Source organism: Elephas maximus, chromosome 19 (assembly GCF_024166365.1).
Source record: "Elephas maximus indicus isolate mEleMax1 chromosome 19, mEleMax1 primary haplotype, whole genome shotgun sequence".
In the NCBI taxonomy this organism is placed as follows: domain Eukaryota; kingdom Metazoa; phylum Chordata; class Mammalia; order Proboscidea; family Elephantidae; genus Elephas; species Elephas maximus.
The window spans coordinates 29,957,515-29,984,342 of NC_064837.1; the positions used below are offsets into that span (position 1 = coordinate 29,957,515).

General features: G+C 45.8%; 1 protein-coding gene across 1 annotated transcript; it reads right to left on the minus strand.

Annotated features, from left to right (window-relative positions):
* Positions 1-1,193: 1,193 nt before the first annotated feature.
* RAD51D (RAD51 paralog D) lies at positions 1,194-26,689 on the minus strand. Its single transcript, XM_049860577.1, has 10 exons — positions 26,405-26,689; positions 25,997-26,058; positions 25,682-25,800; positions 12,908-12,989; positions 12,556-12,690; positions 11,742-11,837; positions 7,893-7,983; positions 7,700-7,770; positions 5,481-5,645; positions 1,194-5,118 (listed from the first exon to the last, which is right to left on the minus strand). Exons 1-10 carry the CDS (start codon positions 26,484-26,486, stop codon positions 5,035-5,037), a joined length of 987 nt encoding a protein of 328 aa, XP_049716534.1. The 5' UTR covers positions 26,487-26,689; the 3' UTR covers positions 1,194-5,034.
* Between the last annotated feature and the right edge of the window lie 139 nt (positions 26,690-26,828).

Genomic DNA, 26,828 nt, shown 5'->3' on the forward strand with positions numbered 1-26,828 from the left:
TCAGAAAGCATTAAGAATGACAATACATCGATGCCAGAGCATTGAACTAAGCACAGGGCCCTGTGTGACTGCATGGGTCACACTACTATGAAGCTGGCCCAGCCTGACAGAAGCAGGCTGACATCATTATCTCCCATGCATCACAAGCCTTACAATAATAGGAGATTAAGTGCCCACAATATTCCTGGAAAAGTATTCGGTGCTTTCCATAAGCTATACAACCCTAAAACAACTCTGAGGCAGGTATGAAACTAAGGTGAAGTTTACTCATCCAATGCTATACAGCAATGTCAGGGCCAAGAACAAATTTGTTGGGATATAAAAATCTCATTCCTTGACTTTGTATCTCTTTCAACACAGGCCCGTCTTCTGGCAAAACCCAGAAACTACAAATGAGAGACCACAGAAGAGCTAGATTCAAGGGCTACTCAACAAGTCAAATTTACACAGTGGCCGATGCGCGTGGTACAGGTCCAGGGTGTATGGACCTTCCATTCACTGGGAGGGAGAACTCCAGGCATGGCAGATGGAATGGCCAATACCTGGACTCTCTTTCCAGGACTGACAGAAAAACCAGTGAGGTCTTTAACTTGGAGAAGGTTCAACTACATGGAATGTAAAGTATCTTAATGATAAAGTACTAGGAACAGCCCACTAAAGTCAGGAGCGTTACAAGGACAATGGCTTTTTTTGCTTGTATTCAGTAAAGTAATGGAAGTTAGTCTAACTAGTGCAATAGGACAAGAAAAAATAAGGAAAAGCACCTTTTAGGGGGAAACCTTTGATGAATAACATACCTAGCTCTAATTTAAGCTTCCTGCACCACAGTCTTTAATGCACGTCTCCAATACACCGTTATACAGTTTTAACTCCACCCAGTACAACCCCACGCCAAAACTTAGCAAGATAGGCACCCAATTCCCTTATCTCCTCCTGGCTCACGTCTCAGGGAAGCACAGGCCCCTTTTTTTATTCAGCTTTATTTCCCTCTAAACCTTCGGTTCTCGTTTATACTAACGACATCTCCCTTCTCCAAATGCTTTTCATTCTTTCTTATAAACTCCCTGGGGGAAATCAGAAAGAGATAAAGTAGATCTGTGATCCAACTTTTTATGGTGACCTAAGCTGAAAAGAGGTCGGGACGTGTAGCCTTTGGTACTATCCAGGCAAATTATGAAAAAGAATTTTATTGAAACATTTACATATTCACTGCCGAAGGCAGCATGAGGATGGGAAGGAGTAGGAGGTGGAATGAAGACAGGTTTGAGACTGGATTCTGGTGCCGCCATTTCTTAGCTTTGCGTCCTTATCTTCACTGAGCTCCCCTTCACTGTCTGTAAAATGGAGTGATTCACAAGACTATCCTAAGGTGTCTAACTGAGAGGTACACGCATAAGAGGGCCTCAATAAACCTGCCTTCAGGACTATGGCAGACAGTGGTAGTTTCCCATCCAATGTCCAATTCCTCCACACACACTCATTTCCTCCTTTCTAGTAGAAACCCTATTTTCTTTCAGTGGCCACACCATGTGCTTCAGGAAAGGCTGGCCCCAACCCCAGCTCCAAGGCTATTTTCTGGTTGATTTGAGCCAGTCATCCCACTTCCCTTGTCAGTTACTACCGATTTTGACTTGGATGCGTGAAGGAATTTTGCACCAATGAGATATGAATGACACTTGCTTTGACTGAGGGGAAGTTCTGAGTTTTCCTTGTTCTTAAAGGGACACAACAAAGAAGTGATCCTTCTTCTGTTTGTAGTAATCTTCGTGTCTGGATTGATGCTCAGAAAGGCTGCAGCCCGGTTCTGATGAGGGTAGCTATCTTGAAAATAAACCAATTTGAAAGGAAAGCACAGGAGAAAGAGAAAAAGGCCTGAAGCCCCTTGACAATGAGACAACGAATTCCCCAGCCCTAGACTTCATGTTACTGAAGGCAACAAATACCCCTCAAGCTTAAGCCTCTTTGAGTCAGGTTTTGTTACTTGCAACAACAGTATTTGTACCTTTTGCCTGAGAGTCTTTGGGCATCCAAGTACCTGACTTAAGGTCACCTGGGGCATCAAGTGCTAGCACATAGTAGGGACTCAACATTAATTCTGTCTGATGTCAGATGAAATACAGGCAATAGTTCTCTATGGAAAGATATTTAAAAGGAGACTCTGGGGGCTCAACGACTATCTAGATCAAGTGAAAAACATTCCAGCATTTCTCCTTTGCCATCTTTAAAATGCAGTAAGAACTGCTCATTCATATAGTTAACATTTACTGAGCTCCCATGATATGGAAAGAGCCAGAGTAAAATTGACACGAGAGCCCTTATAGTGGTTCTTGTGCTAACGGGCAGGTAGAAATGTGAACACTAAGTACAAGTGTTACAGAGGGGTGTTATTATAAACATCTACCTATTGCTGAGGCATAAAAAAGGAGGATGTCAGGGTGGGTGTGTACCAGACACACTGGGAGTGGATGGAGGCAAATCCACAAGTGAGCAAAAGGCACAAGTAAGAGCTGGCCTGGTTCAAGGCCTACTGGGGGAACACATGTGGCATGCCCAGAATGGAGAAAACAGTGGCAGCGCATGGAGAAAGACAGAGCCCTGGCCTCAGGGCAGGGTCTAAAGGAGGAAGCAAGGCATAAAGCGCGTGGTCCTGAAGGAACGTTGCGTGGACTGAGATAGCAGCGAATGGAGCACCTTCCCGTGACTGCAGCGGCCACCTGGATGAAGGCTGCAGCACCTTCAGCTGGAGTGAGTCCCCCAGTAGAGACAGAACCATGCAGACTGGCAAAATAAAGGCAGCCAGGGGAAGGAAAAGGTCCTGACCTAAGAGTCAGGAGTTCTGGGTTCCACTCCCCATTCTGCCACTTGGACCATCACATCCCCTCTTTGGATTCAGCTTTCTCCTCTGTTAAATGACAGGATGGGTGACGTGATCTTTACGGGCCTCTCCAACTCCCATATGCTAGGATTCTGACTCAGATACAAAGCACCTGTGCTCCCCACATGCAGGAAACATGGCAGATGTGCCCAGGGCAGAGATGGCAACCAAGCTCCACATTGAGAGCCAACTCAAACTGACTGGTACACGCAATCTGGAATGCTGTATCCAGAAAGACCCTGAGGCTGCAGAAGACTCTGAGCCCTGCAAAAAAAGAAACCGGGGATTGATTGGTGATGTCTGCCATAAGTCAAGAGGCCCAAATCGTACCATGAGTGGCAAGGATTTGCCATTCCTAGGTTAACATATTGGCTTCTTACTGTGGCTGCAGGAATGTGCCGACATCCATCCATCTGGGTAAAATCCCCAGAGTTGGAATAAAGCTAATCAAACCTACTGTCGTTGAAGTGATTCCGATTCACAGTGACCCTATAGGACAGGGCAGAACTGCTGCACAGGGCTTCCAAGGCTGTAATCTTTAAAGAAGCAGACTGCCCATCGTTTTCCCGCAGAGTGGCTGGCAGGTTCGAACTGCCAATCTTTTGGTTAGCAGCCAAGTGCTTTAACCACTGCACTACCAGGGCTCCTTGGAATGAAGCTACTAAAGATTAATTTCTCCTGAAGACTCTGTGAAAGCAACTGTCAGGGTTCCCCCAGTCTTGGCCTCACCAACCCTGTCCTCTCTGTCAGATACCTTAGAGCCAATTCCTCATTCATTCCCAATCCTCCATGCTTCCTGCTTCAATCCTGCATTCATCATCTCTAAATGTCATCTCTTTGGCCCGTAACTCTGACCCCCTTTCCTGATGTCAAGCCACAACTCATTAATTGCACAACAGGCTTTCTGACCAAGAAAGGTTCCCTTTCTTTAAAAAAAATGTGATCAGTAAACAATCCCAATCACGTCTCCATTTTGCCTTTTATTTTCCCTTCCCTGGCGTCGACCTCTGCTTCCAGCCAGGGTTACTTATGGCTCTCAGACGGATGGCCACAGTGCTGGTAACAGACAGGGGGGTTATTTCATACACTAGGGCACTAGGCTGTGGTACAGCTGGCAGGAAGAGAGGTGTAATTATATTGCATCTTGGAGCCACCAGCAATGAATTTCTGCATAAAGGACTAGATTTGCTATGTATTATTTACACCAGCATCAATTTTCCCAGCTGGCTCTATTTACTGTGCAAATTCTCCTCCATCTGTTTATGGGCAAGGCCATGGTTCAGCACCTCTGGTTACTTTATACCGTGGAGGGGCCCCGGAGGACACCATGCATATTAAACAAGTGGCTGGATTCACCAGGAGCAGGACACATCGTCCCTTCATGTTAAATTATATCCCTGGGACTGCAGTGAGCTCACGTTCTCACCTAATCAGGGTGATGCGTGCAGGTGTGTGAAACCCAAGCAGCAAGAGGAGAGGAGGAACGACCATTCTTTGGGGCCTTGCTGGGGAAAACTGAAAAACCACCACCTGGGGGGAAATGAGATGGCTCTGAGGCTCTAGAAAATTCCTCTTTCTGTTTTTAGGAGCAGAATCTATGATGAAGAGTTTTGCATTTATGAGGCTATTTCCACCCAGTAATTCAGAAATAGAGCTAAGGGAAAAGGAGCCCCAGCTTACAGATGGAAAGAAGACAGAGGCAAAAAAAGCAAAGAAGAGAAGCAAAGGCAGGCTAGAGGCTCCAAGGCTCAATCACTGTGCCAGGTTGAACGTGAGATCGGATGGTGATGCGCAGCGTTGTTAATCGTCACTTGCACGTCTCTTCAGAGGTGCCCAAGCTAGGGTGCCCTCAGCTCCCACTGGAAACATACACGGTAGAAACAGCAGAAGAAAACTAGGCACCAGCATGCATCCCCGGGTCCTTCCACTGTAGCGTCCTCTCTTGCCTGTGGCTCAATATGCTCCCACAAAGGGGGAAGCTGAGGAATCCGCTATGTCTCTCCCCCTCTTACTGGGGGTGTCCAGGGATCTTCTGCCCGGCCTAAGAGCTGCTGCTGCTGCTGTAGTCTCAAGTGCCAGGTGGCAGTGAACACAGGCATTAATGGACAGGGAGGGAGGGGGCCCTCGATGACTCCCGCTTTCCCAGTCACCAGCACCAGTCATGTCTGATCCCCCTCTAGCACTGGACGCTCCTCTGAAGTCCCCCAAATCCCAATGTCTATCATCTCCTGGATTCCTGTTGGCTGAAAGAAGAGAAAGGAGGGAAAGGTAAGTTTTGTTTTGTTTGGGTGAATAATTTTTTTTTTTTATTGTGGTAAATATATATGTAACAAAACATTTGACATTTCAACAATCTTCACATCGATGGTGACGTTAATTAGGTTGTTCAGCCTTCACTTTTATCTGTTCCCAAATTATACCATAACTCTTAACAGAGGCTCAGGGTCCCCTAAGGAAAGAGATGCTTTTAAATTATACGACCCAAGGCGTAGCCTCTTTAGTTGCAGGGTTTTTCTGCGTCCAAGAATTTCTCTACAAGCACCTGTGCTGGTGGAAATCACCCTGCACTTCCCAGACTATCAGCTTCCCTCTGGAGCTGGCTCACCTGACGGGAAGACTTGGTCAGGTATGCCATGCGCTGGCTGCCTGGTGCACCTGCTCCCTCACCCACAGCCAGGAGAATCCGGGTGCTGGGGACAAAGCTCCAGGACCGTCCAAGGGCAGGTTTGAGCCTCCCACTGTCCCTGTCCCGGGTCACGTGGTTGGTCACCTGTGGCAGAATCAGACTTGCAGGTCCATAACGCTAGTATAGAGGACATCTGTTCCTATTGCTTCATTTTACAGAAGGGAAAACTGAGGTCTAGAGCAGAGAAATCACTTCCTCAAGGCTCCATCACTTATCAATGGAACCAGACCCAGGGCTCCTAACCTGTGCCTAGCTCGCTCCAGTAAACCACAAGGCCTCAGGCTTGCCCCCAACCAGAGGACAATGGGTACGTGACCCAGGATAAGGAGTGCTATCTGTACTTTCCTAACCAGAAGCCAGTGGTGGGTTTGAGCCTATTACACCCCCAATCCAACAGACGGGCATCTTGAAACCATGCCCAGCCAGTCCTTTGTGTCTGGGGGTGCATGTGTGTATGTGTGTGGGAGGGAGGGTTGGGGATCCTAGTCTGGTCAGGCAGCACTATTCTGCCCAGGCCTAGTTACAGAGGTAAGCAACTCGAGCCTCAGAGAATCCTCTCCATGAGCCCCTGAGGGCAGGGGCTGTGGCTGCTTCACCACTGAATCCTGTCACCTAACCCAGAGCCTGGTACAGGTGCACACGTACATCCTGAAGATGGGGGGGGGGGGCGGGAAGGGAAGCCTTGGGGTCTTGCAAGAGAAAAGAACAGAAAAACAGATCCTCTTACATTTCTGGTGGGCACACAAATGAGTACAACCTTTCTAGAAATTTGGCAATGTACATCTAGACATTTAAAGACGTGTATCCCTGGCCCATTATACTTTTATGCATTTATTTTGAGTAAATAATACAAGATGTGAAAGAGATTTAAGTATAAGGATGCTCGCTGTTTTATTGGTAATAGAGAAAAACAGGTCATGACATAAAGGTCCATTGATCAGGAAATGGTTCGATTATTATGGTAGAGTAGGGGTTAGCAAACTATGGCCCACAGGATAAATTCAGCCTGATAACTGTTTTCGTTAATAAAGTTTTATTGGGAACATAGCCATGACCATTTGTTTATGGACTATCTACAGTTGCTTTCATGCTACAATGGCAGAATTGAGTAGTTACCACACAGACCATACGGCCATAAAGCCTCAAATATTTACTGGCTCTTTACAGAAAAAGTCTGCCGACCTCTGTGATGCAGGTATTAAACAAAATAATAGGTAGCTGCTAAAAAAGACATTCTTAAAGACTCTACTGGAAATAAACTGAGATAGTTTTTTTCTTTAAACAAGTTTACAGTTTAGTTAGAAAGCTGACTAAAAATAGACATATATGTGCAGAGAAAGACATTCTATGGAGATATATCAAAATATTAATATAGTTTCAATGGGTGTGGAGACTGAGCACAGATTTTAATCTTGTATGTTTTTACTCTTTCTATGAGGAGAATAGGAAACCCGGGTGGCGTAGTAGTTAAGTGTTACGGCTGCTAACCAAAGGGTCGGCAGTTCAAATCCACCAGGTGCTCCTTGGAAACTCTATGGGGCAGTTCTACCCTGTCCTATAGGGTGGCTATGAGTCGGAATCGACTCGATGGCACTGGGTTTTATGAAGAGAATAATCTTTAAAAAATTATTTCATAAGCCGAGAAAGTTACTTTAAAAGTAAAAAGGTCCATTTATACGAAACTCCGGAAAAGGCAAAACTACTGAGACAAAAAAAAAAGATCAGTAGTTGCCTGGGATTGGGGGAATTTTCTGGAATAATAGAAATATTCTATATCTTTGATTGTGGTGGTGGTAACAAGATTGTGTATGACAGTATTCATTAGTCAATCTTCAAACAGGGAGAAATTCTCTCTATGTCAATTATACCTCAATAAACCTGACTTAAAAAAGTAAAATGAAAAGCAAGACTATCCTTGATCCCCTTGGCTATTTATGATCCAATCTCCTCACTGTCCAGAGCCCCAGATGACCCAGGGAAGCTGGGCTATGACCCTCTCCTAAAGGGCACTTTGGGGGTTCAGAAGCCATTTAATGGAAATGAAGTGCTACAGCTAGAAATCAAGTTTGTCTCCACCCTCTGCAAAGCCAAGGGTCTGGGAGGAGACTGGGCACAGGTGGCCAAGCCCACGTCCTCACCACCACTGCCACACCGAGTTCCCGGGCCAGGGTCTTCAGCTCTCGGGCCAGCTGCATCATCAAGGCCAGGCCTGGAGGAGGAGAAGCAGAGGGGTAGGGCAGCAGATCAGAGACAGGCTGGCTGGAGACCGGACTCCAGAGGTGGGAGGCGAGACCACATTCCCCTGACCCTGGGTTTTGCCACACCACTCACCTTCCCTCTGCTGACCTCCCAGAAGCGGGGAGACCACCGCGGTGACCGAGTCTACCACCACCACCTTCACTGTCCCTGAAGAACTGATCACCTGGGGGAAGCAGGTGCCATGAGCCAGTTGAACTCTAGGGGGCACCCTTAACAGGATGAGCTTGTTGCTCTACCAGAAACTAACAAGAAACTCCCTATTCCCCAAATACAAGGCGCCCTGGAAGCACAATGGTTAAGCACTTGGCTGCTAACAAAAAAGGTTAGTAGTTTGAACCCACCCAGCAGCTGTGCAAGAGAAGGACCTGATGATCTGCTCCTAAAAAGATTTCAGCCTAAGAAACCCTGCAAGGCAGTTCTACCAGTTCCTATAATGCCACTATGAGTCCCGACTTGACAACACCTAACAACAACCCCAAATACAGCTGCATAGCTATCAAGGAATTTCAGCAATGTCTTTTTTTCCCATTCAGATGTACGGCAGACTTTACCAAAGACATGGGTGGATAAAGAGGGTAAAATCACATGACCACATTGCAAATACACCAAAATTAATCAAATTTTAGAAATTCCCGATCGTCGGAATCCTTTGGCCTTCTGGTCATGAACTTTCTCAGTAGCCATATTTCTCCTGTCAGCCTTCCACCATCTTGTTAGGACCCTCTTTTCCTTTTTTGACACTGTCCTTTCTTCCCCCTCTCCTGCTCACTCCTACCCACAAATTCCTAACTTCCTACATACCCACTCCTCACTTAACGACTGTCTCATCATCCGACATTTCATATTTACAACAATAGTAAAAAATCTACTACCCAACTATTTTGTGCATTAACGACATACATCTGGCAGTAATGAATGCTGAGGTGCAAGGCAAGAGTAATGCTGACCGTGATGATTGAGGTTATGTGTCAACTTGGCTGGGCCATGATTCTCAGTGGTTTGGGCATTATGTAACGATGCAATTTGCAGTTACGTAATCATCCTCCATGTTTGCATAATGCTGACCTTCACATAACCACCCGGTCTTTGAAACCTAACCATGTTGGTAAGTGAAGAGTGGGTGTCCTGAAAAGTTTAGCCTTCTCTTTCTGTTCTGGCTCTTTCTAGATCGTGCTTCCAAGTCCTCACTTCCCATATCTACAACCGTTTCAAATAAAGACAATTCTTTCTCTAAGAGGAACTCTGACCATCTGTTAAAACCATGATTTTTTGTCTCTACACAATGGTTATTACCATCTTCCTCTCTGAACCCAAACTGTCTTGGATGCTTCCCTTCTTTCCTCTATTCCTTACATCCAAGTCATTTGCTGATTCTGTTTCCACTTTGTTTTTCACTTCACGTTGGCCAATTCTTAAATATTCACGATGACCTGGTTTGTGTTTTGCATGCCTTCCCTCATCTTCCAGCTACTGACCCTTGGCCAATCACCAGTTTGTCTAAGAGAAGATGGCAGAAAAGAGAGAAGCTAAAACTGAAATCAGCTTAGCGCCACCTTACCAACTCTGGGAGAGCAGGGTGAAATCACCAGCTAAAATGTGACAGCAAGCCCTTTGCTGCTTGTGACTGGGAAGCTATCATGTCATCCGTGGTGAACCTAAGGTGACGCCCAAATATCCCCGCCTTCTGGTATTCACGTGCCTGTATAATCCTTTCCTCTTAAGTGTGGGTGGGACCTGTGACTTGCTTCTGACCAAAAGAATATGACAAAGGTGTTGGAATGTCACTCCCTTGATTAGGTTAAGTTATATGGCAACATTGATGGGATGTCACTCCCGTGATTACATTATAAAAGACTCCATCTCGCTAGAAAACTTCTCGCTCTCTGCTGGTCTTGAAGAAGCAAGTGGCTATGCTGTGAACTGCGTATGGAAAGGACCATGTGGCAGGGAACAGTTGGAAGCCTCAAGGAGTTGAAGGTGACCCCCAGCTGACTGCCAGCAAGAAACGGAAGCCCTCAACCACTACCAACCATTCTGATGAGAGACGCAATAGATGGTCCTGGGTAGAATGAGAGAAAACTGTAGAACAAAATTCAAATTCTTAAAAAAAGCCCAGACTTACTGGACTGCTAGAGACTAGAGGAACCCCTAAGACTATTGTCCTGAGAAACTCTTTAAACCTGAACTGAAACCAGTCCTGGAGGTCACTTTTCTACTAAGTAACAGACTGGCTCATAAAATAAATAATATCACCTTAGAGTACTGTTATCCTTTAAAAAAATCATCTATATGAGACCAAACAGTTAACATTTACCCTAATGCAAAGATGAGAAGGTCAGGAAGCCAGATTAATGGAAACGGAACAACCAGAACAGAAATAATGAGAATGTTGACACAATGTGGAAAATGTAACCAATGTCACTGAACAATATGTATAGAAATTGTTAAATGGGAACCTAATTTGCTGTGTAAACTTTCACTAAAAACACAATAAAATATTTTAAAAAGAAAGAAAGAAACTAAAGCCCTCAGTTCTATGGCCACAAGGAAATTCTGCCAAAAACCTGAGTAGCTTGTAAGCAGCTTCTTCCCCAGTAGAGCCTTCAAATGAAAACACAACCCAGTCAACACCTTGACTGCAGCCTTGTGAGACTCTAAGCAGAGGTCACAGCTAAGCCATGCGTGGAATCCTGACCCACAGAAACTAAGAGATAATAATATGTATTGTTTTAAGTCACTGAGTTTGTGGTCTAAATATTAATAGAAAATATACCATCTAATTGTCCTATAGTTAAAACAAACAAACTAACAATACAGTCGTCTGATCTGGGAGTTGAGAGAGATTTGAATTGTTTAGTTCTTGTCCTGAACATGTGGTGACTCTGGGCAACTCAACCTCTCTGGCCCTCAGTCTCCTTATCTCTAAAAATACGAGGGTTACGTTAGATCAGCACTACTCGACTTCATGTGTCAACACATTAGTGGGACATAACCAGCTATGACTCCTGTGGCAAGTAATTTCATCAACTATTACCAGTTACAAAGTTTACAAAGTGATTTCCTTTATGTACAATCCTGGGTATGCCCACAGGAACATGTTGTGCTTTGGAATGAGACAAGTTTGACGTCAAGTATTCTCTTTAAGGTGTCTTCCAAATCTACCTGTCTAAGCACCTAGTAGGTTAGGTGTCAATCCAGATGCCATTCCAAATCTCCCTTCCTTGTAACAGGACCCTGAATATGTTCAGGTACTAGGTGGCAATCTCCTGACTTCAGAGAAGGTGGACCTAGCCCCTGGTCCAACATACACATGTAACTCAGTTTTGGCCAACTAGATGTAAGGGGAAAAGGGATGCCTATTAGTGGGTTCTGAAGAAAGAGTTCCCTGATAAAAGGGAAAGGTACAGAAAAGAGCCATCTCTCTCTCACTGCCCTGGAAGTGGATATGGATGTGTGGAGACATAACGCTTGAAGCCACAGCAACCACTTTGGGATCATGAGGGGAAGAGCATGGGGATCAGACACACCAACGTAGCACCCTGATATCATGGACCTGCCAACCTCCAGACTCATGTGAGATAATTAAATATCCTCAAGGTTCAAGTCTGTCAGACAGCCTCTGTTATTTTCAGCTGAAATATTCCTAACTGATCCAGCAGAGATACAGCACAAAAGCAGAGATGAATAATACATGATCCAGGCCTTCAAGGGGTTTGCTGTTTAGAGGGAAGATGGACATTTAAACAATGAGGCATGTGAAATTAAGCACTCAGGAGCTCCATCCTGGAAGTGGCAAGCACAGCTGGAGTCACAGATTTACATCTGCATTTCCAAAGAGAGCATGTAGTAGGACACCTGCCCGCACACAGATAGCGCCTGGCAAGCTGGGTAAAGCAGCGAGGGGCAGAACAGCAGGCTCACCTGCTGGGCCACAGTGCCTCGGAGGTCCTGTAGCACATCCAGCATTCGGAAGATGTCAAACGCATGCACCACCTGGATCCTCCGGAGCGCTCCTGCCTGAAGGAGTGGGGAAGAGAAGGACTTTGGATAAAAAAGAATAAGGGGTCAGGGAAGGAGATGAAGAGGAACTGTAAGGCTGAGAAAGAAGAGGCAACCAGAACCAAGGACTTAGGTCTAACAGGCTAGTTCTCACAGCAGTAGCTGCCTGGGTACTGAGCTGTAAAGTTTAGTCAGAGATCAGTGGTAAAGAGTGGTATCTACCACAGGGAAGAAATGGGCTGGAAACACGGATGTTGGACATTTGCCAGCCCTGGTTTAGACTCTGTTAGGAGTTGGGAGGTTTCCTGGAAGAACTCGAGTAGGCAGCATCGGAGCCTGGAGAATGGCATTAACCGGGAAGGCTCAAAGAATACAGGAAGTGTTAACAGCCCAGTAAGTTATAAAGCAAGAAGGAACTATCACTCAAATGGCCAGGATTCTTGCAACGTTAAGGGATAATGGGGTTTTTCTGTTCCAGAAAGGAGCCCTAGTGGTACAGTGTTTAGGCACTTGGCTGCTAACCTAAAGGTCAGTGGTTCAAACCCACCAGCTGCTCTTCGAGAGAAAGATATGGCAGACTGCTTTTGTAACGATTTATAGCTTTGGAAATCCTATGGGGCAGTTCTACCCTGTCCTTTAGGTCTCTATGAGTGGGAGCTGACTCGATGGCAAGGGTACGGTTGTTTGGTTTTCTGGGTCAGAACCTCCTCCAGAACCCAGCCCTCCTGCCCCTTGCCTGTTCCTCCTCATCCTGGGTTCTGGCCTGAAGCAGCTGGAGGAGGCGGGAGGCTGTTATCCCTCCACTGGAATCGATGTACAGGACGTTCTGCTGCAAGCTGTGGGCCACGTTTGCAGCCACACAAAGACAAACCTGTGTAGAGACCAGAGGAACTGGGTGAACTTGAGCCCTCAGAGAAGGCCTAGAATGGGGGCTCCCCACCAAATCTTACACTTCCAGTCCGCACTCTCACCCTCATGGTCTCGCTACCCAGCTCTGTACCCATGAGCATGCTGGCAGAAGCTCCCCTCGGGGTCCAGGGCTATGTATACACCTCCCCATTCTTCCTGGCAGCTGGCCAAATGTGTACCTGGGTTTTGCCGCTACCTGGGCTTCCTATGAATTCAGTCACTTCTCCAGTATAGAGACCAGTATCAAGCAGTTTGTCCAGTCTGATGGCAGAGGAGAGGAAAAGACAATCAATGCAGGGTATCAGGGGAAGCAGAAAGGGCTAAATTTCGGAAGAAAAGCAAGACATCCTTTCTAAGCACTGGTCTGACCAGAGGTGTTCCAAATGTCTCTGGCCAGGGGGCTTCTCCTGGTGGAGTTTCTTCCGGGAAGGAGGGCACAGCTACGTGCACCTCTTCCGGCCTTCTCTCATCCTTCCAGTCTCAGCTTAAACATCACCTCTCCAGAGAGGCCTCTGCTTCCCCATCAAGGTCTTCCTTTCATTCTCCATCTTAGCCCCATGTACATTTCCTTGATAGCATTTCCTATAATGCTACAGAGGTGCTGTGTGCAGAGAGGTACTGTGTGCCCTTCACCTAGCTTCCCTCAGTAGTAACATCCTGCAGAACTACAGTACATCACTACAACCAGGAATCTGACGTGGGTACAATCCACAGAGCTTATTCAGACTTCACCTGTGTGCAGCATTTTATCACATGTGTAGTTCTGTGTAGGAGTCCCTGGGTGGTGCAAGGGATTCAGTGCTCGGCTACTAACCAAAACGTTGTCAGCTCGAATCCACCCAGAGATGCCTTGAAAGAAAGGACTGGCAACTTCCAAAAAGTCTAGAACAACAACAACAAAAAAAAAACAAACTCATTGCTGTCAAGTCAATTCCGACTTGGGGCAACTCCACGTGTTACAGGGTAAAACTGCTCCACAGAGTTTTCTTAGCTGTAATCTTTACAGAAACAGATTGCCAGGCCTTTCTTCTGTGGTGCTATCGGTGGGTTCGAACCGCCAACTGAACGGTCACGGCCATTGAAAACAGTCTATGTGCAGCTCCACTCTGAAACACATGGGGTTGTCATTAGTCAGAATCAACTTGACAGCAACCGATGTGGTTTTTCTGTAGTTCTGTGTAACCACCACTACAATCAAGATCCAGAACATTTCCATGACAAGTCTTCCTTGTGCTATACTTCCACAGCCACATTGCTCACACCCACCCCAATCCCTAAACCCTGGGGACCCTCCTCTGGTTTCCATCTCTACCATTATTCCCAGAATGTTATATAATTAGAATCACACCATATGTAACCCTTGGATTTTGCTTTTTTCAGTCAGCATAACTTTCTCTTCATCCAGGGTAGTGCACATATCAGTAGTTTCTTTTTCTTGCTGAATAGTATTCCATGGTATGGATGTAACACAATTTGTTTAACCGTTTACCCACTGAAGGACATTTTGGTTTCCCGTTTTGCACTATTATGAATAAAACTGCTAGGAACACTCATGTACAGGTTTGTGTGTATATTTAAGTTTTCAGTTAAAGAGCCCCGGTGGGGCAAACCAAACACTTCCAGGGGCAGAAGAGCAGTGGCGGGGGTCTGGGGACCATGGTTTTGGGGGACATCTAGGTCAACTGTCAGAACAAAGTTTATGAAGAAAATGTTCTACATCCCACTTTGGTGAGTGGTGTCTGGAGTCTTAAAAGCTTGCAAGCGGTCCAGCTAAGATATATCAATTGGCCCCAGCCTACCTGGAGCAAAAGAGAATGAAGAACACCAAAGATACAAGGTAAACAGGGGCTCAGGAGACAAACGGGCCATATAAACCAGAGACTCTATCAGCCTGAGACCAGAGCTAGATGATGCGTGGCTACCACCAACGACCACCATAACAGGGAACACAACAGAGAGTCCCTGACGGAGCAGAAGAAAAGTGTGGTACAGAACTCAAATTCACATGAAAAGACCGGAATTAATGGTCTCACTGAGACCGCTGGAATCCCCGAAGCCATGACCCCAGACGCTCTGTTAACCCAGAACTAAAATCATTCCTGAAGCCCACTCTTCAGACCAAGATTAGACTGGACTATAAAATATAATACTCATGAAGAGTGTGCTTCTTAGTTCAAGCAAATACACATGACCCAATGGGTGGCTCCTGTCCAGAGGCAGGGTGAGAAGGCAAGATGGGACAGGGGCTGGTTAACTTGGCACAGGAAACCCAGGGTGGAATGGTGGAGCGTGCTGTCACATTACAGGGATTGCAACTAGTGTCACATAACAATATGTGCATACGTTTCTTCATGAGAAATTAACTTGAGCTGTAAACTTTCACCTAAAGCACAATAAGATTTAAAAAAAAAAAAAGGAGCCCTGGTGGTACAATGGTTAGGTGCTTGGCTGCTAACAGGAAGGTTAGTAGTTTGAACCCATTCAGCAGCTGAAAGACTGGGCGATCTGCTTCTGTAAAGATTACAACCAAGAAAACAATATGGGCAGTTCTACTCTGTCATATGGAATCACTATGAGTCCGAACAGACTCGGCACCCAACAAGTTACCATTTATCTGGGATAAGTGACCAACAGTATAATTGCTGAGTTGTATAACTGTACGTTAGTTTTATAAGAAACTGCCAAACTACTTTCTAGAGTAGCTGTGCTATTTTAAAATGAGTGGTCCAGTTTCTCCATATCCCCACCAGCATTTAGTGTTACCACTTTTAGTTATTCTATTTTACACAGATGCTATCTCATTGTGGTTTTAACTTGCATTTCCCTAATAGCTAATACCCCCACGCGTCTGTCAGTTTGTCGTACTGTGGGGGCTTGTGTGTTCCTGTGATGCTGGAAGCTATGCCACCGGTATTCAGATACCAGCAGGGTCACCCAAGGGGGACAGGTTTCAGCTGAGCTTCCAGACTAAGACAGACTCGGAAGAAGGACCTGGCAGTCTACTTCTGAAAAGCATTAGCCAGTGAAAACCTGATGAATAGCAGTGGAACACTGTCTGATATAGTGCTGGAAGATGAGCCCCCCAGGTTGGGAAGGCACTCAAAAGATGGCTGGGGAAGAGCTGCCTCCTCAAAGTAGAGTCGACCTTAATGACGTGGATGGAGTAAAGCTTTTGGGACCTTCATTTGCTGATGTTGCACAACTCAAAATGAGAAGAAACAGCTGCAAACATCCATTAATAATCGGAACCTGGAATGTACAAAGTATGAATCTAGGAAAATTGGAAATCGTCAAAAATGAAATGGGACACATAAACATCGATATCCTAGGCATTAGTGAGCTGAAATGGACTGGTATTGGCTATTTTGAATCAGACAATCATATAGTCTATTATGCTGGGAATGAAAACTCGAAGAGGAATGGTGTTGCATTCATTGTCAAAAAGAATGTTTCAAGATCCATTCTGAAGTACAACACTGTCAGTGATAGGATAATATCTATATGCCTACAAGGAAGACCAGTTAATGCGACTATTATTGAAATTTACGCACCAACCACTAGGGCCAAAGATGAAGAAATAGAAGATTTTTATCAGCTGCTGAGTCTGAAATTGATCAAACATGCGATCAAGATGCATTGATAATTACTGGCGATTGGAATGCGAAAGTTGGAAACAAAGAAGAAGGATCAGTAGTTGGAAAATATGGCCTTGGTGATAGAAACAATGCTGGAGATCGAATGACAGAATTTTGCAAGACCAACGACTTCCTCATTGCAAATACCTTCTTTCACCAACATGAACAGTGACTACACACATGGACCTCACCAGATGGAACACACAGAAATCAAATTGACTACATCTGTGGAAAGAGACGATGGAAAAGCTCAGTATCATCAGTCAGAACAAGGCCAGGGGCCGACTGTGGAACAGACCATCAATTGCTCATATGCAAGTTCAAGCTGAAACTGAAGAAAATCAGAGCAAGTCCACGAGAGCCAAAACATGGCCTTGAGTATATCCCACCTGAATTTAAAGACCATCTCAAGAATAGATTTGATGCACTGAACACTAGTGAGCAAAGACCAGATGAGTTGTGGAATGACATCAAGGACATCATCCATGAAGAAAGCAAGAGGTCACTGAAAAGACAAGAAAGAAAGAAAAGACCAAGATGAATGTCAGAGGAGACTCTGAAACTATAGTGAAGGATTCCATGGGGAAAATATTAAACGACCCAGGAACCATCAAAAGAAGATGGACAGAATACACAGAGTCATTATACCAAAAGGAATTAGTCAATATTCAACCATTTCAAGAGGTGGCATATGATCAGGAACCGATGGTACTGAATGAAGAAGTCCAAGCTGCTCTGAAGGCATTGGTGAAAAACAAGGCTCCAGGAATTGATGGAATATCAATTGAGATGTTTCAACAAACAGATGCACCACTGGAGGTCCTCACTCATCTATGCCAAGAAATATGGAAGACAGCATCCCGGCCAATTGACTGGAAGAGATCCATATTTATGCCTATTCCCAAGAAAGGTGATGCAACCGAATGTGGAAATTATAGAACAATATCATTAATATCACATGCAAGCAAAATTTTGCTGAAGATCATTCAAAAACGGCTGCTGCAGTATATCGACAGGGAACTGCCAGTAATTCAGGCTGGTTTCAGAAGAGGACATGGAACCAGGGATATCATTGCTAATGTCAGATGGATCCTGGATGAAAGCAGAGAATACCAGAAGGACGTTTATCTGTGTTTTATTGACTATGCAAAGGCATTCAACTGTGTGGATCATAACAAACTATGGATAACGCTGCAAAGAATGGGAATTCCAGAACACTTAATTGTGCTCATGAGGAACCTTTACATAGATCAAGAGGCAGTTGTTCGGACAGAACAAGGGGATACTGATTGTTTTAAAGTCAGGAAAGGTGTGCATCAGGGTTGTATTCTTTCACCATACCTATTTAATCTGTATGCTGAACAAATAATACGAGAAGCTGGACTATATGAAGAAGAACGGGGCATCAGGATTGGAGGAAGACTCATTAACAACCTGCATTATGCAGATGACACAATCTTGCTTGCTGAAAGTGAAGAGGAGTTGAAGCACTTACTAACGAAGATCAAAGACCACAGCCTTCAGTATGGATTACACCTCAACATAAAGAAAACAAAAATCCTCACAACTGGACCACTAAGAAACATCATGATAAACGGAGAAAAGACTGAAGTTGTCAAGGATTTCATTTCACTTGGATCCACAATCAACAGCTATGGAAGCAGCAGTCAAGAAATCAAAAGATGCATTGCATTGGGCAAATCTGCTGCAAAGGACCTCTCCAAAGTATTGAGGAGCAAAGATGTCACCCTGAAGACTAAGGTGTGCCTGACCCAAGCCATGGTATTTTCAATCGCATCATATGCATGTGAAAGCTGGACAATGAATAAGGAAGACCGAAGAAGAGTTGACGCCTTTGAATTGTGGTGTTGGCGAAGAACAGCCAATGTACCGTGGACTGCCAAAAGAACGAACAAATCTGTCTTGGAAGAAGTGCGGCCAGAATGCTCCTTAGAGGCAAGAACGGCGAGACTGCATCTTCCATACTTTGGACATGTTGTCAGGAGGGATCAGTCCCTGGAGAAGAACATCATGCTTGGCAGAGTACAGGGTCAGCGGAAAAGGGGAAGACTCCCAACAAGGTGGATTGATACAGTGGCTGCAACAATGAGCTCAAGCATAATGATTGCAAGGATGGCTCAGGACCAGGCAGTGTTTCCTTCTGTTGTGCATAGGGTCGCTATGAGTCGGAACCGACTCAACAGCACCTAACAACAACAATAGCTAATAATTTCAAACATTTTTTCCAGTGATATTTGCCACCTGCATGTCCTCTTTGGTGAAATGTCTGTTCTTCTCTACTATCCATTTTCTAATTGGACTGCTTTTTTTTTTTTTTTTTACTGTTGAGTTTTGAGAGTTGTTTATATACAAGTGCTATGTCGAACAAGTGGTTTGCAAATATTTTTCCTTACTCTGGAGCTTATCTTTTCATCCTCTTTTTTTTTGTAGAGCCATCGTTTTTAATTTCAATGAAGTCCAACTTATCCATTTTCCCTCTTATGGATCACGCTTCTGATGTCAGGTTTAAGAATTCTTCGTCTACCCCTAAATCCCTAAGATTTTCTCCTATGTTTTATTTATTTATTTTTCTGAAAGGTTTTATAATTTGACATTTAAGTTCATGATCCATTTTGAGTTAATATTTGATAAACTATGATGTTGAAGACAAGGTTCATTTTTTGCCTATGGACGTCCAATTGCTCCAGCACCATTTGATGAAAACGCTATCCTTTCTCCATTGATGGGCTTTCCCATCTTTATCAAAATCAGGTGGGCATATTGCATGAGTCTATCTCTGTGTTCTCTACTCTGTTCCATTGATCTGTCTATTCCTCTCCCAATACACATTTCTTGGTTACTGTAGCTATACCATCTTAACGCTGGATAGGCTGATGTTTCCTTATCCATTTTATCTTTCTTTTTCAAAACTGTTTTTAGTTCTTTTAGGTTCTTTGCCTTTGTATATAAATGTTAGAATAGGCTTATCTATGTCTACAAAAAATCTCGCTGGGGTTTTTGACAGGAATTATATTAAAGCTATAGATCGATTTGGGTAGAAGTGGTATCTTTATTATGTGGAGTCTCCCAATTCATGAACACTGTCTCTCCATTTATTTGAGTCTTCTTTGATGTCTTTCATCAGCAATTTTTAACTTTCAGCATACAGATCCTATACATGCTTTGTTAGATTTATTTATACCTAAGCATTTCATTTTCTTTGGAGCAATTTTACATGACATTGTGTTTTAAATGTTTCTAAATGTTCCTTGTATATAGAAATGTGACTGATTTGGGGGTGCTGATCTCATATCGTGTGGCCTTGATACATTTGTAATCATTTCCTATTTGCTTGTGTTTGTGTGCCTCCCCCATCAGACTGGGGATGCTCTGGGGGCAAGGACTAGTCCTTGTTCACTGTTGCATCTCCAGCACCAGCATAGTGCCTGAGACACAGTAGGTGCAGAAATCTTACCGGATAAATGAGTGACAGGATGGTGCTATGTAGGTTAGCCTGTGGAAGGCTTGGGAGAAACCTGACACCCATTACCATTGTTTAATTTAGACTCATAGAGACCCTATAGGACACAGTAGAACTGCCCCGTAGGGTTTCCGAGGCTGTAATCTTTAGGGAATCGACTCGATGGCACTGGGTTTGGTTGGTTTTGGTTCAATCTTTAGGGATGCAAATGGGAGAACCCTGAAGACACAGCTAGCTGCTGATCCACGTTGTGACCCTGACCCACCAGTTGACAGGTCACTAAGCACTCTCCACACCTCGCCCAATCTGTGGGCTGCAGCTCACCTCCTATACCACACCTATCCCATGGCCTCCATGTCCTGACCATACCTATCCATTTCCTAACCCCGCAATCACCTCCATGGGATCTAGTCCTCTGAAATGGTTCTTGAGGGCTCCCCACAACCTCTTAGGAAATGCCAAGCAGCACCCTGATAAGCAATCTATGTCTTTCAGTTCTAGGGATCCCTCCATGATTAGAACCACAGGTCCTTGCTAGGCAAAACTCTATGGTTACCCCTCCAGCCCTTTGGGTTTGGGCATGACTGTGCCCACCTTGTCTCTGCTGTTTAATAAGCACCACCATCCAGCCTCTGCCCCATCGGGATCCCATCCCTCCCACCGAGGTCAGGGAACCCAGTTCTATTACAGCAATGGTTCTCTGACTGTGGTCCCCAGACCAGCAGCGTCAGCCTCACCTGGGAACCTGTTAGAAATGCTAATTATCAGGCCCTACCCCAGACCTTTTAAATCAAAAACCCTGGGGGTGATGCCCACATCTGTGGTCTAACAAGGCTTCCAGGTGATTCTGATACATGCTCAAATGTGAAAATGATCAGACTTACTGATCCTCTACCTTGCCTGCACTTTAAAATCACCCAGGGAGTTTTTAACAAGATGCCTGTATCAGTGGTTCCCAAACTTGTCTGCACATTGGAACCACCTGTAGAGCCACTAATATCTGTGTTCCATCCCCAGAGAACGTGATTTAATTGGCCTGGCGTAGCCCTGGGCTTTGGAATGTTTAAAGGTTTCCCAGGTGATTCTAACGTGCAATAAGTTTGGGAACCACTGGCCTAGACCAATGAAGCTGGAATTTCTAGAGGTAGGACCCTGGCTTCCCAGACGATTCTAATGTGCAGTCAGGGTTGAACCATTGGTCATGACTCATTGGCCAGGAGTCAATCATATCCATGGCTATAAGGATCACTCTGCATTAGGAATTCCCAAATCTACCTCCCCAGCCCTGACGTCTCACCTGCGTTTCAGCCGGGGCTTCCAACAGTTCAAACCAGTTCAGTCATGGCCCACGAGGCAGTAACAGAACAGGCCCAAAATTTTACAATTTGGACGATCCAGAATAATAACCGCAACTGGAAAAATTACGGGTCAAAGCTCTGGAATGGGAAACTCAGAAGAGGTGTAGTGAGCCCTTTCAGAAGCCTGATGCATGAGACTGCATTACTGGGACAATTGTGGACAGTGACACACATTCAAAGCAGCACAGTCGGCTGCCATCTTTGAGGGGGGACACCGTTTCCTACTCTGCTCAAAACCCGATGAGCAAGAGATTTGGTTGTTATGCAATTCTTACGCTGCTCTTGTTTTCTAATAGGGAGATTAGGATTTCTGGCAGGGCTTTGCCCTGTAATTTTTCCCATTCTAGTTATCATTCCAGTTCGCTCAAATTTAAAAACTTGGGTCTGTTCCAGTGTTACTTCCTCAGCCATGACTGAACCCAGAGGAACCAACCCAAAGCCTTGGTTTCAGCTCCATGTCTCCTACTGCCTAGAGGGTCTTTCTACCTATATGTCCCCCATCACCTCTAACTCAGCACTTCAACATGTAGAGAGGCCCCAAACCTGCCCTGTTGAGCAGAAGTACACCTGCCTGGAACACAAGTGGTTTCTGGGATTTATCCTCCACCTTCCTCTCTGAACTGGCTTTCAGTCATTCACTCAACATCACCTGAATGCCTCATGTTTACTGAAGGCCTTGTTCTAAAATGAGGGGGATACACAGATGAACCACCACCCATCTGTCAATTTGTCGTACTGTGGTGCCTTGTGTGTTGCTGCGATGCTAGAAGCTGTGCCACCGGTATTTCAGAAACCAGCAGGGTCACTCACGTGTGGACAGGTTTCAGGGGAGCCTCCAGACTACGACAGACTAGGAAAAAAGGCCTGCCGATCTACATCTGAAAATTAGCCAATGAAAACCTCATAGATTGCAATCGAGTCCAATATGGCGCTACGATCATGAAATGGCACAGGACCAGGTAGCGTTTTGTCGTGTTGGGCGTGGGGTCAGTATAAGTCAGAGATGACCCAACAGCAACTAAACAACAGAGATGAACATGACATAGCTTTAGCTTTCAGGGAACAACCAATCTCCCCATCAATATAGCTTTCTCCAAGTCATGCTACACGCTTTATCCCCCCTGTAAAGATTCACACTGCGCATCCTCACTAAAGGCTCTGAGAAGGCCTACAGCAAAGAAATCTGTTCAATTTGGATTAATCCAGCACTTCCCAAACTATCTGGCTATAGAATCCTCCCCCATCACCCTCCATTTTAAAGTTATATCCATTAAAAGTCCCATGATACTGAGGAAGGTTAAAAACCAAGTGAGTCATCTTTGATTCTTTACACCCACAACTCACTGGTAGTAGGGCCTGTCACATTTCTTCTGCAACTCGTCTCCACTGTCACTGCCCAAGACTGGACTCACACACCCCACACCAGCACCAACATGCCCCTCTTTGGCCTCTCTCCTGACAGCCTCCCCATTCCCATCTGCCCTACACACCTCTACCCAAGGACCTAAAGCTCTGCTCTCCCAATACCACCTCCTGACCTGAGGGAGCCAATACAGCAGACAGGTTAACCGTTTGATGACCCGTAGACATATGGTATCCCAACCACTTTTTATGCCTCTGGAGTTCTTTGGGAGTATACTTTTCCCACTACAAGTCTTTGTTGTCCTTCAGTGGGAACTTGCGTAACGGCAAAAGGTGAAAGAAATTTAGTTGAAGCAAAATACCTGGAGTATGAGGCCTGCAAGTAAGGTAGTGCAACTCGGAAGTATGTCTGAGTGAAAATTCTGTCTCTTTTGGCTTTTGTACCCCTAGATAAGCCTTGTAAGTACATTTATGGTTTCCTTGTGATAGTTAGGGAGCCCTGATGGGCTTGGTTTTGTTTTTTGTGTGTGCGTCATACCAGGGTAACCTAATGCAAAGAGCCCTACCATATTTTCAGCAACCAAAGTTCATTGGGACAGATGGTCGCCCATCAATCGGCAGGCTTGAGACTGCAAAATGTTCAGTTAACCACGTAGTTGCAGATCATATTTCTCAAAACCCATATCCCTAACCAAATATTTAAACACACCCCATGACTCTGAATACTTTCATTAATTAAAACCATGGTTTCAAAAAAAAAAAAAAATTCAGAGCAGAAAATAATAGCATCACCAATTAAGCTCTTAGATTTAGGAGCGTGACAAACATGACTTCAAGTGCCCGATCTGCCACCTACAAGCGGTGCAACCTTCAGCAAGTCACTTAACCTGAGTCCCAGTTCCTCATCTACAAAATGATGGTTTACATTCCCGAAACCAACTCTTCAGACAACAAATAGACTAGACTATAAAACATAAAATGATACTCGGAAGAGTGTGCTTCCTAGTTCAACTAGATACACAAACTAAATGGGTAGCTCCTGTCTGGAGGCAGGATGAGAAGGCAGAAAGGGGCAGGAGCTGATTAAATGGACACGGGAAATCCGGGGTGGAAAGCAGTGTGCTGTCACATTTTAGGGAGAGCAACTAGGGTCACGTAACAATGTGTGTATAAATTTTTGTATGAGAAACTAACTTGAGTTATAAACTTCCACCTAAAATATAATAATAAAAACCTTAAAAAAAATGCTTTAAGTCATAACATGCCCACTGGTAGCTGTGAAGAATGAATGAAATAACACACTGTGGAGTGCTGAGCACTCAGTAAAAGCCCACCCCATTCCTCAATGCCCAAGGCCAGCCTCCTTCAGAGCTTCCCTGAACCACACTCATCTCCCCCTTTCATGACCCACTGCGGCTGCATTCCTGCCAGTTTACCACTTGACTGCTCCCTAAATGCTTCCTCTGCGTATGCTGGTCTTATAAGCTCCCTAAGCCCAAAGGCCAGTCTGCTTCCTGTTAATCACTCCCTCCTCAAGACTACCTCCCTACTTGCTTACACCTCTTACTCCTGCTCACCTGCCTTCCTGTCATATTCACTAGACCCCATACAGCTTAAGGGCAGAAGCCTTGCCTCCTCTGTATATGTATCTCCAGAGCAGAGCCCGGCACCCAGTAGGCACTCAACCAGATTTGCTGAACAAACCTCATGCTGAGCACTCAGTAGACACTCAGCCAATGCTTGATGAATTACAGAGTTGGACTCTCAATCAGGGACAGCAAGCACCACGCTGTATGAACCTTGCCAACAGAACATGTTATGGAAACAGCAAGCACCAAACCAATCCAAAGACCTTCGTGGTGGCACTTATTCATCAAATTCTACACAAACAGGCCAGACAAGAGGTCAGATTCACTTGGCCAGAAAACGCCTGTCATCTTCCAACTCCGTCTCCAAACAATGTGAAAAAATGTTAACCCCTCCTTTGTTAAGTTCTCTCACTCCCTATTGCTGCAAAGCATGGTGAATGAACCAAGTTCTGGATCAGATACACCAGGGCCTGAGTCCCAGCTCTGCCACTTGCAACTCTTCAGGGTAAACTCAAGTGCGGTTAATAATTGCCAACTCATAGGGTCACTGGAGAGATTACATATAACCTAAAGGGCAATGCCTCACATGTAGTACCAGTACCAGTTGCCCCTGAGCCAACTCCAACTCAAGGCAACCCCACGTGTGTCAGAGCAGAACTGTGCTCCATTGGGTTTTTCAAAGGCTGATTTTTTTTTTTGAAAGCTTATCATCAGACCTTTCTTCCAAGAAGCCTCTGAGTAGACTCAAACCTCCAACCTTTTGGTTAGCACCTGAGTGCATTAACTGTCTGCACCTCCCAGGACTCCTCACTCATAGTCCAAAAACCAAACCTGTTGCCATCAAGTAGATTCCGACTCATACCAACCCTATAGGACAGAAGAGAATCGTCCCATAGAGTTTCCAAGGAACGCCTGGTGGATTCGAACTGCCAACCTTTTGGTTAGCAGCCATAGCACTTAACCACTACGCCACCAGGGTTTCCTCACTCATATTAAAAAAAAAAAATTTTTTTTTTTGGGGGGGGCACTTAATAAATGTTAGCCCTTCCATGTTCCGTCTCTCACTCTACCCTTAAGTCAAATGGGGGTAGGCCAGACTAGAGTTGCTCTAATCTGCTGGATAATAAGAAGATACTGACATCTTACGTTATAGAGCTGTGGTTCTCAAACAGCGGTGGGTTCTAACCCCAGGAATCCTTCAGCAATAGCTGGGTCATTTTTTATTGCCATGACTGGGGAAACGGGTGCTACTGACATCTAGTGGTAGAGGCCAGAGATGCTGCTAAACATCCTACAATGCACAGGGTAGTCCCCACAACAAAGAATCACCCAGCCCAAACGTCAGTTGAAACTGAGATTGAGAAACCTGTTACAGGGTAAGAGAAATCAGAAGTCCTGACCCCCTTCCTTCCCATCTGCCCAAGCTGCCCTCACATTGCTGTCTTCAGAGTCAAACATCCAAAGCTGAGCCTGAGAGGCAGCCTCATCCTCCTGCCTCTCACCTTCTTCCCCGAATACACATACAAACCTTTCCATGCCCGTGGACAGGATGGCAGTGGAGGTCTTCAATTCCTCATAGACATCAGCGCCATTGAAGGGGAAAGCTGAGAACTGAGCCAACAGCACCCTCCTCACAGCAACCAGGGCCTGCAAAACAGGCCGGGACAACTCAGGATGCACCAGGGGCACCTCAATGCAGAGCAGCCTGCAATGAACCACCCACACGAGGGACACCCCAAGGACTCATACCTCCCCATCCATACCTGGGAACCCTTTGCTCTCTTGACTTAAAGATGGCTATTTTAAGACACCCTGGTTTGAAGACTGGGGATGGGCAGCTCACCTTATAAGACAAGCCACATTTCTGGGCTACCTCCTCCAGGTCTGCAGAAACCAGGTCCACCACTGAAAACAAAACACTTGTAGTTGACTGTCAGGAAGGGGGACCTGTGTCTTCCCACACTCAGCTTTTCCTCATCTGTAAAACGGGGTAACAATTCTACCTCAAAGCAGATAGTCTGAGGAGGCCTACATGAAATCACAAAGCCGCAGGACCTGGGTGCGCCTGGCCCGCAGGAGGGGCTCTCCACTTCCTCCTGGGGAGCCTCTCCAGAAGCGGGAGGGGACTGAGGAGGGGAATCGCCTTCCAAGAGCAGAGGGGAAGCGCCCCGCTAGCACGCGGGGGTCGGCCCACGGCGTGTGTGGTGCACACGGCTCCCTGGCACGCGCACCAACGCGCACACACGGTCACCTGTCTTGATTCCGCGACTCCTCAGAAGCTGGACCATCTCCTGGGTGAGGCCCGGACACAGCGCGGCCCTGAGCACGCCCATGTTCGCTGCAGGCCCAGGACGGCACCGGGAGCCGAGGCTGCTAGTCACGTGGGCAACCGCCGGGCCCTCTCCAGACGCCTCTCGGCTCCCCTTTCTGGAGAGGGCACTGGTGGCGCCGGCGGCTGGAGGAGGGGTTGGTGCGGAGGCACGTGGGTGGCGCCCGGCCCGCGCTCCCGCGCCCTAGGCTCGCCCGCTTCCTGGTTCCAGACTCGCGCCCTCAGAGTGGGCCTGGCCTGCAGCACCATCTGCTGGCCGCGCGGGGCGAAACCGCGGCCTCTGCGGGGCGGTTGGGGCGGAGGCCCTCTTCGGTGGGCGCCTCTTCACCACCACCACCCTCTCTTC